This window comes from Anolis carolinensis, chromosome 1 (genome assembly GCF_035594765.1).
Source record: "Anolis carolinensis isolate JA03-04 chromosome 1, rAnoCar3.1.pri, whole genome shotgun sequence".
NCBI lineage: Eukaryota > Metazoa > Chordata > Lepidosauria > Squamata > Dactyloidae > Anolis > Anolis carolinensis.
Genome location: NC_085841.1, coordinates 87,474,847 through 87,495,456, shown reverse-complemented (window position 1 = coordinate 87,495,456; position 20,610 = coordinate 87,474,847). Strand labels below are relative to the sequence as shown.

Genomic DNA, 20,610 nt, shown 5'->3' with positions numbered 1-20,610 from the left:
GGTTTCCAGACTTCCAGCTTAGACTTGCATGTCCTGGTGGGTCCCAAATGTTCTAAGTGAATAACATAATCTATTCTGAACACTGTTCAATATTTGTTTCAGAATTAAGCTGGTCTTTTATAGGTTTTCTCTTAACAATGGATGTAATGGAACTTAACCCAGTCTATGCTTAGACACCAGACTAAATCAACTCAGGTATGGAAATTATACCATTTTGGACCTTCATGTGGAGGGTCCCACCACTATGGTGACTGTTCTTGAATTTAGGTGATGGGGTCCAACAGGCACAATCTCTAAGCTAAATTTGATTATTACAACTTAGATGAAAGGAGCCTTCTTTTGGGCTCAGAGTTGAACTATCTGGTACAAATTCTAAAACTAGTATATGAAAACTCTAAGTAATTAATTAATTAAATGTCACTGTTCCAAAAAGAAGGAGAACCCCCTTTTGATCCATGGGAATGAAAGAATCTGAATAAGGGAGGACCACATTGTTGCCATTAGTTAATGACGTGGGAGCAATGAGTGCAGCAATACTGGTGACATAACATGAGGAATACCAAGATCAGATAAAGTGGCTAAAGACAGTTGTAAAAGCTATTTTTATTAATCACTTTCAAAATGCTATCAAATTTGAGCAATATTTTACAAATCTTAAGATTTTTATTAGCAGCCAAACCATACCTCAAAAATATATATAAAAAAACAAAAAAACAAAAGAGAAAAATAAAACTTGAACAAAAATAGTATCTTATACATCCAAAGTAAAGTGGAGTTATTCTAAACATTCAAAGTCCAGCAGACAATAAAAATAACTCAAAACTCACATAAATATACAGATTTTAAAAGTAATTACATTTCAGAAATAGAGTGAAACAAGAGCTTGTTTACCACCCTTGGTTTGGATGACAACATCTTTATTACTTTGTTTTTCTGGCTTCAGCAGGACTGCTGGTGAAGTAAAGTACAAGTCAGAAAGCTCAGCAAAATTCTGGCTCCATGATTAAGAAGGAATCAAAAGTCACATTTATCATTTTCCACCTGCACTTCAACTCCATTTCACAGAAAGTCCAACTAGTAAGGCTACCTGGCTTTAAGTTAATGAAATTTAAATGGCTTAACTTATTCTTAAATAAATGGATAACACCATTCTATTGTTGTCATTTAGTTGGAAAAAAACTTGAAAAATTAAATATTCCCAGTGTAAAAATATCTGTGCTATTAAAAACACACACAAGTTACTTTTGGCTAGAAAAATGGGACAACAATGACAGTGCGGTTGTTTAAAACAATGGGTTGTGTGCACATCCCTGACTTCCAAAATGTTCTTAGAGTTCCTTGGATCTGGAAAGGGCAGCACATATTTTCTTCAGATGCATTATGAAGAAATATTAGAAATGATCCCATACTCTTCTTTTCGCAAAAGAATTCAGAACGAGTAGGTTCTCTTGGCCGATAGGAGGAGACCTCGGCAGGGGTGGGATACAGGGTTCTATTGGGATACCGGCAAAGCAATGTTCACTGGGACCTGAGGAGGTTGAGAAGCAGGAGACACGGTGCTGATGGACTGCTGAGGGACAGAAGCCGAGTCCATTTTGCTAATATGTATGAAACGCAGGCGAAGCTTCAAAGCAGGCCTCAGATTGCAGATAATTTTCTCAACCTTTCATTGAAAACAAGAGAAAAATCAAAAAATAGCAAAACAATTATAGTTCAATGTTTATCCCAAACATCTCTCTCTCCCCCCATTTTTAAATTTTATTTTCTTCCACAATTGTATTGCAGACATTATGTGTTTTGTTCACTGTGAAATGTAATACAGTAATATAATCTTCTCTGTTGGTTTCCCATTTTCTGTAGGTGATATTACTACTTTGAACATATATAACAGGCATCTTCCAAGATGACAATGCTAAGTTGAACCCTCTAGTGCAGCCATGGGCAATCTTCGGCCCTCCAATTGTGGGAATTGAAGTCCAAAAAACCTGGAGGGCTGAAGTTTGCCCATACCTGCTCTAGTGAAATGTTGTTTGTAGATATTTCTAATATAGAATTATCTCTGCTGCAAACTTACTTGAAGCCCTCAATCCAAAGTTGTGTGTCTTTCTCTTTTTAAATGAAGTTCATCCCAAAAATCTTTGAAGATTCAGGAATTACATTTACAGCATAATAAAAGTAAAGATAGGTAAAGGTAAAGGTTTCCCCTGATGTTAAGTCCAGTCGTGTCCGACTCTGGGGTTTGGTGCTCATCTCCATTTCTAAGCCGAAGAGGCAGCGTTGTCCATAGTCACCTCCAAGGTCATGTGGCCGGCATGACTGCATGGAGCGCTGTTACCTTCTCACCCAAGCGGTACCTATTGATCTACTCACATTTTTCATGTTTTCAAAATACTAGGCTGGCAGAAGCTGGAGCTAACAGAAGGAACTCACCCCACTTCCCCAGATTCAAACTGCCGACCTTTTGGTCAGCAAGTTCAGCAGCTCAGCGGTTTAACCCGCTGCGCCACCGGGGGCTCCAAAGGTAAAGATACAGCATTCTAATTCTATAATAGAAATCAAGACCAGCATTTAGGTAACAGAAATTGTTGCGAAGTTCCTATTCTCTCCTGCCAAGACTTGTAAAATTATTATTCGGACACCTATGTACTACCAGGAGTTTGTCTCCCACTTTGAATTGTACCCAATAATACTAACCGTAGTATTTTAAAAATTTTAAACAATTTTTGAATTTATATAATTCCAGTTTTATATTGTTAGCTTTTAAATCATGCTTTGTATGATGAGTATCTTGTGCTTTAAGGGTTTGCGGCTGCACAATAAAGACTGATAGATTGATAAAGACCAGGACTATTAACAGTGTTTGATAAGACATTGCAGTTTTGCTTTTCTGCATTTAAACTAAGCACAGAAAACAAAAAGAAACAATATAATGCTGCCTCTAGGAAAAAAACTGCCAGACAGGTTACAACTGTTTCCTAACCAATACCTACTGACATTTTGTCAGTGTTCAGACATCCAGCAAAGTCTTGCCAGATTTCTTCAGGTTTCTATATTCTAAAACAGCTTAATTGATCATGTATAAAAAGCAACTGTATGCAGTCCCTGACCTATATGGTCATTACCGCAAATCTTAGTTCAAATACTCAGTTCCCAGAATTTGTAGGTATAAAAAAACAAAGTAAATGCATATAATTACATATAAATGGTGGAAATTCATACCACTTCAAAACCTACTAGTGCATTATACTTTTGTTTAATCTTGAACTTTTGTTTAAAAGCTCAAAAAAAATCAGGACTTAAGAAAACTTTTTAGTCAGCCTCACACTATTTACAGAAAATCTGATTTTATAGTCTTCCATTTTCATTCACTTTCTTCAGCATCTGAAGTGGAAAACAAATATCTATGTTGTACACCATTTATCTAAAGTGCAAATTATTACTCACTTGATCTTTCACACTGTCTCCAGTAAACATATACTTCACGTGATACAGAAAATCGCATATAGGATCCATGTAGTTGAGATGTGTATTGCACTGGTCCACTTCCAAAAGCATTTCGTAAAATGCTACTCCAATCTATTGTGACCAAATTGACACAAACACAACACACATGAAAAGTTGTGTCATTTTTCTAGTGGCTTCAATCATATTTATTGTCTCCAACATTAATAACTCAATGAGGTGAAAAACTACAAAGAACATCATATTGCAGTGAGGCAGACCACCTTGAAAGAGCCAGGAGCCATTATTGTCCTTTCTTGGATTTTACTGAGCTGCACTCTCCTATTTTTAAAGGGATGGGAGTCCCTTTAAAAAAAAAAGCCTTATTGGGTCTAGAAGAGACTCAACCTTTAAATGAACAATGACATCTTCCAAATGGTTATAGAATTTACCACCGTTTTTAGATTGGCCTTTTAATGCACTGGCAGCATTTGCTGTGAGGACATATTGGAAGTCCTCTGGAAGCCATATGTAACCTGCACTTTCCTAACCCACCTCTCTTATATTCCAAAGACGGTTTATATAATGGGTTTTCAGAATAATATATACATGTTAATTTTGTTACAGAGTGTCTTGTACTGTTCTGAGTGAACAGTGTTGTGAAATGCTTGTGTACAAAGAACAAATCATACTCTGTCATCCTAAAATTCACACATCAGGTCATATTGACTAAGTAAGCAAATACACAGGCTTGAAGAAGAGAATTAATAAACTACAGAACTGACTTTGGATATATATTTTTTATATCAGAATATATCCAATGTATTGGCATCCCATGCTTTGTCAAAGAACCAAATGGATATATTTCATTCCATCATAGCGATCTAGGATAGCCAACTGAATATAACACTCATTCACAAAATCCACTCAGAAGAATTCAGACTTCAAAAATCCCATGTGATGACAATAGCCTCTCCTTACATGAGGATAACTTTTAGGAATTGAGGAATTTTCACTTTTCAAAGAGGACAGAACTATAACAGAGAATAAGTTAAACGAGTATTTACATTTTCTTGTTTTTGCCTGGCTAAGAGCCTGAGCTAAAAATGCACAGATGTTCTTTCCTGCTTTCAAAGCCACAACTAGGTGTTAAACTAAATTTAGCTCCTTATGGCATAGGTATAATTAATTTTATGACACCCAAAAGGGCTTTGAATAGTTTATTTTTAAACACTTTTCTTGTATTTGAGAAGACAAGCTGTGAATCCTGGAAATTAACGTGTTTTGCTTTCTGCAGTGATATGACATATTTCTATGGGATGGTGCCAAATTGAAGCCCTGGGAGAAATAGACAGTCTCTTTCCAGAAATAAATTTAGGTTCGAATATGAAAAAGCAGCAACAGGTGATAACAAAGAAAATTCCCATTAAAGTATTATGAGGTAATTGAACTATGTGATATGTGGACTATTGGGCTTATCTTCATGACAGGGATACAATGGAAATTCACAGTGCTATTCGTTTTTCTGAAAATAGTCTTGTATTTGAAAGCCTGGGAAAAGAAAAAAAAAACCCGAAAAGCAAACAGAAGGAGGAAAAATACAAAATACTTTTGGCAAGGCTCTTCTCTCCAGAAAATAAGTACTTATCTTCTAAAAGGAAGGATTAGGCACAATTTAAAGGGCTGTCTGTGGCCTTACACCTTTGCTTACAGCCCCCACAGGCACCACCCCTAAAATAACTTACCTCAAGCATGCACCTTGTCCTTTCCTGCTGGAAGCGTTGTAAGAACGGACCAACAAGGTGATACACATACAGTAGCTGGAATTCAGTTTTCACGATTGGGATCAAAACCTCAGTAAGGAACCTATAGTATTTCAGAAAGCACATCCAATAAAAATAAACGAAAGCTAATAAAATGTGCCTTGTTTTACTAACTGAGTGAAGCCAAATTGTGGCAATGTTACTTATGGTAAGTTCAAGAAGTTATTTAATCCAGAGTTTCAGTTGTGGTTAGCCTATAGTTATATTTTACACACAAATAGCATATATTCTTTAACTGAAAGCAATAGATGCAGAATTGCAAAGTAAACATACAACACTTACTTTGGAATGAGAGAAAGTTGCCCAATGCTTGAATGGTGCCAGACAGCATGAGCCAACGCCAATGTGTAGCTACAGCACATTTCTGAATAGGATTGATGGCAAGCTGTGAAGTCAAACAGCTGGAATGGGTAACCAACCCATTCAGTCTCAGAAGTCAAGCTAGGGCTGTTGATGACACTCACAATCCGCTCATGGAGGACTATCCAATAGGGTTCCTTGAAAGGAAAAAGTCACCCCACCACAAGGATTAGGATTGATTGTAGGTGGGACATCCAGCTATGTACATCATTGCAAATGATTTGTTCAAGTGTAACGACTGAACAATTTAGTATTTGCTAGTGAAAGAAAATTATATTCGTCATTTATCTTAATATTTAAACCTTATTTCTTTCTTTTAAAAAATAGCATTTCACATGTTAGTAGTAGTGCTAGTTTCCAAGCTTTGAAGGATGTGGGATTACCATTTGGAAAACAACTACTATTGGAAGGAACGACACAAATTGTAACAAGTGCTATGGTGCATTATTAAAGAACAGAAAAATTTAAAACTTTTTTTTTCTAATTTAAATAGTTACTACACATCTAAAAGATGATATTGCATATGAAGCAAACTGTACAACCTATAATGTGAGGAAATACCCTTTTAAAAAATCTCATGAAAACTTTAGGTCAGGGTTCAAATCCTAGTTAGAGTCACCTTTGGTTCCTATAAACTGCAAATGAACTGAAGACACACATTATTATTGATCCCTAGAGACATATATCAAAGGTGTTGTAGTTCTACAAGACGCCTGTATGTCTCTCAAAAATAATGAGGTGTGGAGTGCGGTTGAACTGATTCTGTTTAGCGCCACTGGAGTATAAAACTCTGCTGGCACATTACTGCTAAATCTCCACTTTTGCTTCTCGAAGAATCTCAGCTGAAGGTGCCTATGGGGGTAAAATCTTTCTCCTGACCCTAAAACTCCACATGGATGGCACCTGAGAATCTTCCTCCCTTACCATGGCAGCTAACTGGTCCAGGGGCACATTTGGCATTGGGCCGGGGGGTGGGGTGGAGTGGGGAGTGTATTGAGCAAAGGCGGTGTTGGATACCTACCCCTACAAGACCAGAACCAGGAGGTTATGTCAGTGTGTGTAGAACGCACAGGATTATGGAAGGTATTGTTCAAAAAGCATAAAGATGGCTTTCCATTTATCTAGAAGGTTATTTATTCATAACCTCCCAAACGTTTCATTCAGGTACACTAACCTAAAAAAAAAGTGGTATAAATACTAAAAACTGGGAAGACCTTGCAATGGAGCATCTTAAATAGAAGTCAGCTGTTACCAATGGTGCTATGGATTTTGAAGAGGCATAAATACAGGGCAAAACAATGCTGAGAGGAAGGCACGTCAAACAAATCCTTGTTGTGATCGCCTTTCATCTGGAAATCTACGTCCTCAATGTGAAAGACCATGTATATCTAGAGTAGGTCTTCACTGTTATTTATGGATCCAACACCAAGACTGGAACATAATCATACTTGGCCACAAGTGATAGTCTATTATAATCATAATTCAGTTAAAAATAAATAAATCAATAAATAATTCTGTCTGAATTTTAATTTTTTTTGGTATTCATTGTAGGCTTACTTTTTCTTATTTTAAAACATTTTAAAAGAATTCAACTTACAGGCAAGGCAGTGATAATCAATCCAATTGCATTCATCCATGCTGTGATATTGTCCCTGGGCACTAAAGGCTGACTAGTATGAGATTGAAGAGAAAAAGAAACAGAACACTTGTATCAGGCAGATGAAAACACTTCAGAAACACATTAATGAAATATGGGAATCTTGATGATAAATATGGCAAATTTGTCTGTTTGGACCATTAAAAAACAGCTCCACGCACTTTGCAATGTTGAGGTTTTCTCTGAGGAAGTGTTCCACCTACCTCTTCAGCACGACATTCAGCAAGGCATTACCAACTTCCTTTCCTGGAACAGCCAAGGCCATGAGCTCAACACAGGTAACATGGAGTGCATGGGCAGCAGGGTTAGGAAATTCATTGAATCTCCAGTCACAGTTTGGGAATGGACTTGGTGATTTCCCAGCCATCGGTGAACACAATTAAGGCAACAAACTGTCATTTAAACCAAGAAGTAGCCATCAAAACACGGGTGAGGAAAATTCAGTCCATCAGCCATATGTGAATTCTGGGGCAGACCTCGTTCCCCTTAATTTATTTTTTCAAACTTATAAAGACCCTTTTATGGAGTTTTTTTCCGAAACCACTATCGAGTTTTAAAAGCTCCTCACTCCTTCACTTAAAACAGCTCAGTGGGTTGAAAATATAGCAAAATCTCATCCTGCATCCTAGAGGTGGTGACACAAGGACTCCAATTTCCAAGATAGATTTGGGTCCCCTGATCTCTGGAAGGTGATCACTTCCACCCTACAACAAGATGTGAATCTCAGTACCGTCAAAAAATATGTATCTTTGTTCCAGTTTTTTCCTGCTACATTCACTTTCTTGTCGCCTCTCAAGGCCAAATATATTGCCATTTTTCCTCCCAGAATGCCTTCTCTGAGGAAATATCCTCTGTCAGAAAAGAGTGCCTTGTGTGAGAAGCTATTTTTCTGTAAATACAAATGCAGAAAAATACTTCTGCCATTGCTGCAAGCATAGCAGACACTTGCAGAACCCCTTGTCATAGGAAGAGTCACTCTCAGGTTGAACCCTATACTGTGATGCTAGTTCCTTCCTGGAAATGGGGCAATTGGACAACTCCTCAGTAAAAGCTAATGGCTAATTTGACACAGTATAAACTTGTCTGACTTTCAATAAATTAATCACCAGTCATTTTACTATCGTGTACAAGCAGGGAAAAATGGCCATTGACTGTGCCACAAAAATTGTCCAGGAGACAAATCCAAGCAGCTCTGACTATATCAGGGAGGCAGAGTCCAAGGATAACAGGGTGGCTGAAATCATAAAGGCACCAGATACTGTTTGATCTTGGAAGCTAAGCAAAGTTAGCCCTGATTAGTTCTTTGATGGGAGACCACCAATGAATAAATGGTGCTGTAGACTTTATTTCAAAGGAAGGATCTGGCAAAACCACCTCTGAATATTCCTTAAATGAAAAACCTTACAAAATTCATGAGGCCACAATAACTCAACAGGCAAAAAAAGGCATATATACACACAAATCCAAAGACAGTGGATCCTATTTGGAATCTCAGTAGTATACTGCAAGAAAACTTGCATATAATCCACATCAAATCCACATTAGCAGTATAATATAAATTCTGAATGTACTTCTTAGTGAGCTTTAGGAATGCAGTTAGTTCACTTGTATATAACTATTATACATAGGATGAGCTGTTACTTGCATACTTCTAAACAATCCCAAGTTGTAATTATGGACTTTCTATTGTTTAGCAGTAGAAATTTTGCTCCTGAATGGAGTACAGGAGGTATTACAATATTATATCAGTTACTACAGATTGCGCACCTCTTACCAGAATTCCAAAATCCAAAAAAAAAAAAAAAATCCAAAAATAGTTTTCTGATGGTTCAATGTATACAAACTTTGTTTCATGCACAAAATTATTGTATACAATTATCGTCAGATTATGTCTTTTTGGATCCTAAATGAATCTTGTGTTTAGACTTGGTCCCATCTCCAAGATAACTCATTATGCACGTATAGGGAAATACAGGTATACCAAAAGCAATCACTCAATCTGAAATCCAAACACCTCTAGTCTCAAGCACCAAATGGTTATCCTGAGGTATTTTTGATAACTAAAATCCACCTTCAGATTTTAAAAAAGGATATTATCAACCAGCCTTGCAATCAGTTTGCAGTAATAAATGTCATCAGGTATCCATGGGTTGTCTTCTCGTGCATTCATAGCACATTTCAGGTATGTTTCACTCAAACACCACCCCTGCGGACGGTTATCCTTCAGGGAGCCAATGATAGAATGAACAAGCTTCCTTTTGAGACTGGGGCGTTCCCGGAGATGACCCTCATAGTAATGAAGAGTGTTGTACAGATAGGTTACTGGACGATCTGCCAAGAGATAAATGGATATATGTACCCATGCTGCAGGTGTTAGTATTCAGTATAAACAGTCCACAACCACATGGCTTATCTCTCTTTATGCCAGTCCAGAGGCAGGAGTCACGTAATCTTCAGCTATTTTATCTGTTAAGTTCTCTTTCCCTTCCGCAATTTTTTCATTCATGTTTTGCCAGCATTAAAACTCTTTTGGGTTCCTTCCTTATTTTCTGCTGCTTCTAATACATTAACACCCACTTCTCAATTATTTCTTTCCAACTTTCTATTAATATAGTCTCCATTTTCCCCTTCTCAATTTGATCCTAAATCTTTAGGTTTCCAAAAACAAAAAACACGTCTTCCCTTCTTCTTCCCATTCTGTATCCCTTGGCTACAGAAAGCAAAAAGCGCGCAAGGCCACAAGAAAGAATACTAATTGATAACCCATGTGCTTGTGGATTCCTCTCCTGCATTGCCCAGAGATATCGGGTTTTTAATCTAGGCAGCAGAAATACTGTGCCAAGATCCTGAATTTATGTCCTGTATATATTTTGCAAATTTAATGTTTCTCATATTTTGAAAATCAGCCAGCATTTTCTTTCATTCAGTCTAATTGACAAGCTATGGGAAGAACAATGACATTTAAGAATAGTCTTATTCACAATGAAATCTGGCTTTTGCATATGGTCTGTAATGATTGCAATTATAAAGAATGGAAACTTACTATTTTTTTAAATGGAAAGAGTTTTTCAGGAAACTGAGATCCTTCCAGCATTGTAATAAAAATCAGAAACAGGGGTGCAAATGTGCTCGAATGCCTACTGTCTCACCAGTAAAAATTTCAGGACAGTTAAGCACATTAGTCCTAGAATGTGTGACAAATTAAGGAAAAGCTTAAACTAGAATCATTCCAAAATTCTGTGTGCATATTCTGTTTATGGGATAAGAAAACACTCTACAGTGCTAAGCCAAAACAGCTGAAGTACCAGATCTGGCTAAAACATTTCTGATTTTACTTCTTTCCCCCCCCTAACGAACACTGGAGTGGTATTTGCAAATGAAACATTCCCCCCAATCCCCTTTTCAAATAATAACATTCTGTTTCTTTGGAACTAACAACCAAAGTTTGGATGTAGCCTCCTTCTTGAGGACAATTCTACAAAAATATTTCCATTAAAACTGAGAGCCTAATGTATGTCTACCTATAGACAACTCTATCTGATTCAATATTCCTTGGAAACTGTATATAGAATTGCAACCAAAGACCTTAGGACAACAATATGCAGAACCAGCTGGGAAATAACAGTTATCCCTTGGCTTTTGCTGGGGGTACTTCTGAACAGTTCTGTGAATAGTTTCAAGGCAGAATTTGAGCAAGATGGATGCATTAACTGATTATATATGGTAAGGCATACATTTATGTTATTGATCAGACAACTACAAATGCACCACAAGAAGGGCTACCCTGATAATCTTAAAATCCGACCACCTTCATTTATTTTTCATATATCCTCCGCTTTGCAGCTGGCAAAATCTTCAAAAATAAACCTGGCAAATAATTCATTTTGCAATGATATTATTTAGAATAAATACTGCTGCCACAGTACGATTTGTACTGATCTCAAATTCAAGCTGTTTGATCACATAATTGGGTTTTAGTCCCCACCAATGGAAGGTTGATGCTTCTTCCTTAATCCTTTATCTCAAAAGCTGAAAAAGGCCTATGTGCATGTTATTAGCATCCTGCCAAGCATGATAACTACACAGGTTTATCTTAACTGCTGAGACAATAATCTTCCTGGCTCTCTTTAAATACTGCAATGACAAGCATCTCATAATGGGCACATGCTTAGTGAATAGGACATTTGAGCAAGGGTGACGGGCGATAAATGTTAACTCAGCCTGTCAAATATGTGATCTTGCTGTAAATGGGAAAAAAGGTGATGGAGGAAGTTACCATGAAATTTGTATAAACCGCCTAGATGATCCAGTAGAGTCTCTAGTGATTTGGACACTGGAAGAAGTTCCAAGAATCTGTGAATCACGATGTCGAACACTGGCAGGAAACGGAGGCACACATTCCCAAAGTAGATTGGCAAATACTGGGATTGAGTTTGAACAGGAGGATTGACTTGCTCTGCTAATCCTTCAAAATATAGCTTTTCAGGATACTTCTGGAAATAAAAGTTTTTAAAACAGTAAATAATCCACCTAATTTTAGTAAATTTTCAAAGCCCAGGTTTTGTTCTCAGTCGGAAAACTCTGAATGCAAATACTGAAACAATGCAATAGCGTATGTGACTGCACTTTATGATGCTACTTAACTGCACTGCTAGCAGCTGAACTGCATTTTCATCCTCAATATAAACACCATCATATTGTGTTAAAAGACTTATAAATATCCAGAGGATGGGAATCTGAGCTTTTCTCACTGGCAAAAAGTAATCTTTTCTGACCTGTTGAAATCTACGCAACTAAACAAAAGAGTGATTCTACACCAGGCATTCATCCCCACCAGTTTTACCATACTTGTACAAGCTTCCAAGTATGAACTTGTTCCGGGTGTTGAAAGGATAACCTCAAAAAGCCTATCACCTCTACCCCATATTTCTAAGTATAGACAATGTTGACTAGGGGAACACAAAACTTCATCAATGTAGCTATGTCAGGGGATGCACTTAAGTGGCTATTTCTCCTTTTCTAGATACGGAAGGCCAGATAAAGATGCTTTTTGCATCTGTCACCGAAAGCATGTGGGAGTACAACTGGGACAGCTTCTGGGTGTATCCTCACAATAACTAAGGAGGAAGAAGCTGTGCTCAAAAGTATCTGGCTGACAGTCCACACCTTGGAGCAAAGGCATTATGCAAAAAAGGTACAGGTTATCTCCTTCTGCAATGTTTTAAAAAGTATACACTTTGGTTGCACCAGGTATTATGCCATATAAGCCACCAATTGGATTTCAGTTCCTGTGTACTTGCCTACAAACAAAAACTGTCAGTTTCAAACCATACTAACTGTCCACTTTAATACTAACATAATACTATCCTTTCTCAAAGATTTTACATGAACCTGTGTATAATGCTAATTTTCTTGAACAAATCACGCTACCAAACAAAGAAGTACCTTGTGATAGCTCATGTGTTTTGTATGCCAGTCATTCTGCAGCCAATGCTCTGGAGAGTTCTCTTTCACAAAATCGCTGACTCTGTTTCTGAAATCGTTTGGTTTCAGTAAAAGCAACTGGATTATGAAGTAGCACACCTGGGCTTCATTGCCTTCATGGCTGCGCATTGCCTGAAATGAAAATAAATAAAAGCCATCAAAGACTACTGAACAAATACTCAGGATGTCTTTTGATACATTAGCAATTTTTTTGGCTGATTTGAAATAACAATATATAAGAAAATGAAATTTTCTGAATTTTTCCTCAAACCAACCAGATGCAACTATTTTTTAAAAAAAATCACTAAACCAGCAATCTGGCAGGTACAATCCCTTCCTAAGTGCCTGTTAGAGCTAAAAATTCCATCCTATATAACTTTTTTTTTGCTGATTTTTAGTGGTAGTCAAAGGGATGCATGGAGGTTTAGATTTGGATTCTGACACAAGTTCAATGGGATGGCCTAAAAATCAGTCAAAGTTGAATCAGGTTATATTGTGAAATAATGGAGCAGTGTATAAATTCCATCACACAACATTGGCATTTACCTAAGAAGCTGCAAAACTGCATTTTATTATTGGAATTATTTTAATGGAACAATATTTTATGTGTTCTTACCAAACACAATATGAGGCGATCCAGTGTGACTATGTTGTATTTCCACACCATGTCATTGAGAATCTCAATACATTTGTTAAGCTGTTGGCCTCCAGCCGATGTAGAAAATTCATAGACCAAGAAATCTGCAAATGTCCTAATGTGAGCAACTAGGGCTCTGGCCCCAATTCTTTCCAGCACTCTAAGAAACAGGAGAGAGAAATGCAATAGCAGCAGGTACAAAAATAACGTAATAATATGGACAAAATGTAGATGATCTACTTTTGGCTGCTAAGCTTAAAGAAGTGAGAGTTCCTCTAATTACAGAACATTGATGCCTAAATTGCATAAAGAAAAATAGAACTGATAAAACTGAAAATCAATACAGCATTTATTCAAGACTACCATTTACCGTATATACACGAATATAAGCCGAGTTTTTCAGCCCTAACAAAGAGCTGAAAAAAACCTCCTTCAGCTTATATTGGAGTCAAGGAACAGCGGATCCTGGAGGCAAGGCTTTGAAGCCGATTGTCCTTCGCCTCTATGGAGCGGGGCCGGAGGAGTACGACGAGTAGCCGCCCTGGTGGCAGTGGAGCCCGCAGGCGAGGTTCCAATACTGTCACCGCTGTTACCACTGCTCCTCCTCCTCCTAGGCTGTCTGTCTGGCAATGGAGAACAAGGAAGGGGAGGGCGGGCGGCAGCAGCCAGGCGAGGAGGAGGAAGAGGGGGCAAGGAATGTTGGGAGGACAACCAAAAGGAGGAAGGCTGCTGCTGCTGCTTCTCCCCAGTGCTGCTTCTTATTTAATTGCATTATGTTATGGTTATATTGTATTGTCCTGGGCATGGCCCCATGTAAGCCGCCCCAAGTCCCCATTGGGGAGATGGTGGCGGGGTATAAATAAAGTTTTATTATTATTTTATTATTATTATCATTATTATTATTATTATTATTATTATTATTATTATTATTATTATTATTATTATTCTGCCGGCTCCAGGCTGCGGGCAGGTGGAGGAGGGACTTTAGGAGCAAGCCTGCCATCTTCCTCTTTCTCTCCTTCCTCCTGTTCTTTCAAAGCAGTGGCAGAGCTGCAGGCTGAGCGTTAAACTCTTCCTCTCCTTCCTCCTCTTCTAAAGCTATGGACTTAGGGCAGTTTCCAACCAAAGATGGTAAACATTCTATGCCAAAATACACCAACAATGAGAAAGAAACCCCCCCCTCCGGCCAGATCCCAAAAAATAATTCAAAACTGGGTTGCTGTTAGTTTTCCACCAATATTGAGGGGTGTGTGTGTGTGTGTGTGTGTGTGTGTGAGAGAGAGAGAGAGAGAGAGAGAGAGAGAGAGAGAGAGAGAGAGAGAGAGAGAGAGAGAGCTATCTCGGCAAGTTGTGAGTAAGCCTTCCTGCCACCTCTTTCCAGCTCATTAGCCTTTATCCTTCCTTCCCTCCCTGGATCAGACTGAACTGCACAAACAAAACTTGCAGGTTTTCTCCTTTGATAGAAGAATAATAGAATAATAGAGTTGGAAGAGACCTCATGGGCCATCCAGTTCAACCTCCTGCCAAGAAGCAGGAAAACACATTCAAAGCACCCCTGACAGATGGCCATCCAGCCTCTGCTTAAAAGCCTCCAAAGAAGGAGCCTCCACCACAGTCTGGGGCAGAGAGTTCCACTGCCGAACAGCCCTCACAGTGAGGAAATTCTTCCTGAAGTTCAGGTGGAATCTCCTTTCCTGTAGTTCGAAGCCATTGTTCCGCATCATAGTCTCCAGGGGAGCAGAAAACAAGCTTGCTCCCTCCTCCCTATGCATTGGTGAGCACCCTTTGGGTTTGTTCGCTTAGCCAATTATAGATCCACCTAACCGTAGTTTTGTGTAGCCCACATTTTACTAGTTTGTTTGCCAGAAGGTCGTGGGGGACTTTGTCGAAGGCCTTACTGAAATCCAGGTAGGCTACATCCACAGCGTTTCCTGTGTCAACCCAGCTTGTAACTCTATCGAAAAAAGAGATCAGACTAGTCTGGCATGACTTGTTTTTGGTAAATCCATGTTGGCTATTAGCAATGACTGCATTTGTTTCTAGATGTTCGCAGACCACTTCCTTAATGATCTTTTCCAGGATCTTGCCTGGTATCGACGTGAAGCTGACCGGACGATAATTGTTTGGGTCGTTCTTTTTTCCCTTCTTGAAGATAGGGACCACATTCGCCCTCCTCCAATCTGCTGGGACTTCTCCTGTTGTCCAAGAACTCTCGAAGATAATTGCCAGTGAATCCCCCTCCCTCCCTGAAAATAATGATACAAAAGAGGGCAAAAAAGTGGATCTCTGTGTGTAGATTATGTGTTTGGAGGAGGGAAAGATCCCTGCGAAACAGGTAGGGGGAGAGAGAAATGGAGATTTTGCAAACGGAGCCTGGAAAGCCGCTGATGCATTATCTGAATGGAAGGGGCAGCTTGCTGCTTCTGGGTCTCTCTGTACAAAAGGGAATCTGTGTGAGGAGGAGAGAAAGAAGCCAAAGGGGATGTGTTTGTGTGTGCTTCCTTCACCCATTCTTTGTGGTCCCTTCCCAACCCTTGATCTCTTTGGGTCTGTGGAATATCCAGGGTGGAAGAGGGAACCCTGGTCTATTCGAGGCAAATGTGAATGTTGCCGTTGGTCACCTTGATTAACATTGAAAAACTTTGCAGCTTCAAAACCTGGCTGCTTCCTGCCTGGGGGAATCTTTTGTTGGGATGTGTTAGGTGGCCCAGATTGTTTCTTGTCATTACTGGAGAGCAGAAGCCGGGTTTCCAAAGACGAAGGTGGCTATTCCTTGGCTTTCGTCTGATTATGTACACCAGTTCCATAGTGCAGGCATGGGCAAATGTGGGCCCTCCAGAGTTCTTGGATTTCAACTCCCATAACTACCTCCAGGTTAGAGCAGACATGAGCAAACTTGGACCCTCTATGGGTTTTGGACTTCAACTTCCATAACTCTCTCCAGGTTAGAAAATAGGCATGGGCAAACTTGGGCCCCATAGGGGTTTTGGACTTCCAACTCTCACAACTCCCTATAGATTAGAGAAGGCATAAGCAAATTAGTGACCCCTAGGGGTTTTGGACTTCAACTCCCATAACTCCCATAGGTTAGAGTAGGCACGTGCAAACTTCGGCCCCCTAGGGGTTTTGGACTTCAACTCTCACAACTCCCTATAGATTAGAGCAGGCATGGGCAAACTAGTGACCCCTAGGGGTTTTGGACTTCAGCTCACATAACTCCCTCCAGGTTACAGCAGGCATGGGCAAACTTGGGCCCTCCAGGGGTTTTGGACTTCAACTCCCACAATTCCTAACAGGCTTTTTTGTCCTGTCTTAACTGACATGGCTCCATCCAACAGAATCTCAATATCCAAAACCTCTAGGGGGCCCAATATCTATACAGGCTACAGTTTTCGAGTACAGAATATATTCACAAACTTTAACTCCTAAGATTCCATAGGACAGAACCTGCTTTTATTATGCATTGACAGAAATATCTTATTCATGTTAGTTTTTGTTTGACAACATCAGATGATGATTAGACATCATTTTTAATAACTGCTCCTATTTTTCCCATTACTTCCCATTTGCCTGTATATTATATATCTTATGCTCAGTGGTCGTATGGTTAGTTTTGTTATCACCAGTAGCTGCTGCATTTCCCACCCTCGGCTTATATTCGAGTCAATAACTTTTCCCAGTTTTTGTGGTAAAATTAGGTGCCTCAGCTTATATTCGGGTTGGCTTATACTCAAGTAAATGGATTGTAATTCTGAGTTGCTAAGTCTGTAGTAGTGAACTTTGTACTGCTTTGCTGTGAGATCACTGATAACGTAGTTTGGTTTTCAGCATCGTGTAGCAAGCTACTTAATACGGTTTGCAACTATTACACATTGTTGCTGCTCCTGTGTGCCTTCACGTAATTTCTAATTTATGGTGACTCTAGGGCAAACCTATCACAGGGGTTTTTTTTTTGGAGCTGAGAGTGTGCTTCCAGAGCAAGCAGGGAATTAAACTCTGTTCTCCAGAGTCATAATCCAATAATCAAACCAGTACACCACACCGGGTCTCATATTGATACATCTCTAGAAAGCCTCAGTATCTGGCAAATCATATCAAAAAACAACTCTGGCATAAGTTAGCATGTTTCTAGGGGATGCTGTGTGCTGTGGCAGAAATAAGAAATCATAATCAGCTTGAAAATACTGGCGGGGTTTCAGGAGGATTGACCAAGGGTTATGTGAATTGTAGTTCACCCAACTTGTACACATATCCACCATGTCCAATGTAAAATACTGGTGGGGTTTGGGGGGGGGGGAGGGATTGACCCAGAATGATGGGAGCTGTAGTTCACCCTGTGAATTCTACCAACAATGCATCTGGACCAAACTTGGCACACACCCCCCCCCCCCCCCCCAATTGTGAGCAACTTTAACTGCTGGTGGGGTTTTAGGGGGAATGATAGGATCACTTGAAATGTTAGGACTTACCTATAACCAATTTGGTTAATGTGATCAGTCTCTAGAAGCATCTTCCAAAGGAGGCAAAGGAAGAGGGGAGGAGAGCCCTGCATGGAAAAGTGGGTGATGATGTCATTCTCGATAGTCATTGATTTCCACTTTCGGTATTCCTCTTCTACATTCTTCTTCAGATTAAAGCGGCTCTCTTGAGGCACATTATTTTGTTTAAAGAATGCCTGAAATACAGTAATATAGGCATCATTTGGCAGGAAGAGGATATCAAATGTTTCTTTCTGAAATAAATAAGCAGTTGGAGAAAAATGTCATAATTTAGCCACTGCAAAGAAGGATATTAAAACCTGAGGAGGATTATTTTTACTATGTGAAGATGGAACAGAATATAGGCAGTTAGATGCCACTAACAACATTAATTTTTTACTATCAGTTTTTAAATAACAAGCTATGCCACTTAAAGACTACCATATTTCTTCTTATTGTAGCTCTCAGCTTTAGACGGGCCATAGCTATTCCAGTCTGGACTGAAGATAAAACATTTTGTTTTTTCAAAATATGGGAAAACAGCTATTGCCTCAGATGCTTCAACATCCCAAAATAGATTTATATTCAGCAGGCAAACATCCAACATGATCCCCCATGTGCCATTTCAACCCTTTCAAAGTTCCATGGGATTTTGAGATTTTTTTTCCATCTCTTGCCCTCGTTTTTCCTTAATATCCAATCTGAAGTTTGCTTACTATTTTATGACATTTAAAAGATACCTAGAAATATACTATCCTACCCTTTTCATAGAAATCTTTTTTTCCTATCCCTTGTTGCACCTCAGCAGGAGTTCACCTTTTTCACAGCACCCAACAAGAGTCCAAATGTGATAGTAGAACAGTTTATTGATTAAAAAAACACATACAAAAAGGGAAAAACACCAAAAGAAAGTCAAAGGGTAAAATTCAAAAGTTAATACAGGAGGCAAGTCTCACAGACAGTAAACTAGATTAAACTAGTAATAGGAAAACAATCCAAAGGCAATAAAAATCCAGGAAATAAGGCTTAAAACATGAACAGAATTGCAAAAGTAAATCCAGAAAACAAGGAGCAAAACATGAGCATGAATCCTAAAACATTACTTGAACCAAGGAGCTAAAATTTAGCATGAATCCAAAGGTATATTCATCAAACCAGCATCAAAACATGACATGAATTTGGGTCTTGAACTAAGGCCTGAACTAGGAACAAGACAGGGAGTTCTTCACTTGGATAGCAATGTTGCCTGATCTAAAATCACAACAGAGCTCTTTCTGATGTAAGGATTGAAAACATGAACACATTTCCTTTGACCTTGAGGGGCCTGCTTCTGCCTCTTTCATGGATTCTTTCTGATTTCCTGCACCTGAATCTCTGCCTTCTCAGATGCAGTCTGCTCCCTCGGATGAGCTAATGATCGGTCTGTTCCCATTGATAAGGCATAATTCTATTGAACATGAAATCGCTGAAAAATATTACCTGCAGAGGAGCTGGAAAACAGCTCAAGGTGTGTGAAGCCCAATTATGGGGAGTAAAGTTCATGATAGTCTGCAGTATATCCTTGCACCAAGTCCCCTGTATGGAATCTGATCCTGTAAAAAAATCTAAATAGATATAGACATGCAGGTTATTATGTATTTTAAGAACAAATCTGCTGAAGTGTAGGTCTTGCATCTACTGATAAAACCTATTACAGTAGAGTTCTGGTTATTCGACATAAACGGGTGGGCCGAATGTCGAATAACCGGAACTGACGGATAATAGGGAGGCCCTATTATCCCTCCCGGCAAGCCGGTTTAGGGAAGCGCCCCGTGCACGTTGCTGCCTAGCAACGCGCATGGGGCGCCTCCCAAGGGGCGAGTGGCCACCGGAGGGACAGGGTTCATCCCTATGGCGAAAACTTGACTTAGGGAAGTGCCCATGTGCGTTGCTGCCTAGCAATGCGCACAGGGCGCCTCCCAAGGGGCGAGTGTTCACTGGAGGGATGGGGCTCGTCCCTACAAGCACTTGGCTTAGGGAAACGCCCCGTGCGTGTTGCTGCCTAGGAACGCGCATGGGGCACCCCCAAAGGGCGTGGCACGTCGGATAATACGATAGGTCGGATAATCGGAAATCAGTTAACCAGAACTCTACTGTATGTTTCAGTTGTTATTAACAATTTACTATTCCACTAATTTCCACTTTTCTCTAGATGTAATTCCTGTTAGTAATTCTCCAGAAAGTCTCCACAGGAAGATGAATGCCTCCTACAGAATCTATGCAAAATATAACTATTGAAATTCTATAGAATATTGTAGTCAAGAGTTACAAACCTTCCCCAGTGTATTATTAACATACTTCATGTCATAGAAGTTAACTGACATAACCGTGCACAAGGTATTGTGGACTATCAGAAAATATGTCTTTATTTTGTTCTCATATTTTATGGCTCACTTTGTATCTTACATTCTGATTTGGGGAGTTTAAAAGGAAAAAAAATCATAAGAAGAATTCCTAACTGTAAGATCTGTTCAGTAGTGGAGTGTGATGGAGGCTCCTTCTTTGGTTTTAAAACAGAGGCTGGATGGGCTTCTGTTGGGGGTGCTTTAAGTCTGTATTCCTGCATGGCAGGGGGTTGGAATGTATGGCCCTTGTGGTCTCTTCCAACTATGATTCTAAGATTATTAAAAATATATTTGTGAAGAGTCAGTTCAAATGTTTCCCAAGACCAAGAGAATAACAAGGAAAATA

At 39.2% G+C, this 20,610-nt stretch overlaps 1 protein-coding gene across 2 annotated transcripts in view; it reads right to left on the bottom strand.

Annotated features, from left to right (window-relative positions):
* Window positions 1-583: 583 nt before the first annotated feature.
* med23 (mediator complex subunit 23) overlaps window positions 584-20,610 on the bottom strand; it is a 48,176-nt gene continuing 28,149 nt past the window's right edge. For both annotated transcript variants that reach the window (XM_008122350.3, XM_008122357.3), the window contains 12 exons: window positions 19,360-19,484; window positions 17,872-18,077; window positions 13,382-13,562; window positions 12,727-12,897; window positions 11,558-11,774; window positions 9,376-9,612; window positions 7,485-7,650; window positions 7,222-7,294; window positions 5,547-5,761; window positions 5,187-5,307; window positions 3,445-3,576; window positions 584-1,663 (listed from right to left, as the gene is read on the bottom strand). In XM_008122350.3, the coding sequence (XP_008120557.2) occupies window positions 1,493-1,663; window positions 3,445-3,576; window positions 5,187-5,307; window positions 5,547-5,761; window positions 7,222-7,294; window positions 7,485-7,650; window positions 9,376-9,612; window positions 11,558-11,774; window positions 12,727-12,897; window positions 13,382-13,562; window positions 17,872-18,077; window positions 19,360-19,484 (2,015 nt within the window). In that variant the 3' untranslated portion in view covers window positions 584-1,492. The remainder of the gene's footprint in view (window positions 1,664-3,444; window positions 3,577-5,186; window positions 5,308-5,546; window positions 5,762-7,221; window positions 7,295-7,484; window positions 7,651-9,375; window positions 9,613-11,557; window positions 11,775-12,726; window positions 12,898-13,381; window positions 13,563-17,871; window positions 18,078-19,359; window positions 19,485-20,610) is intronic.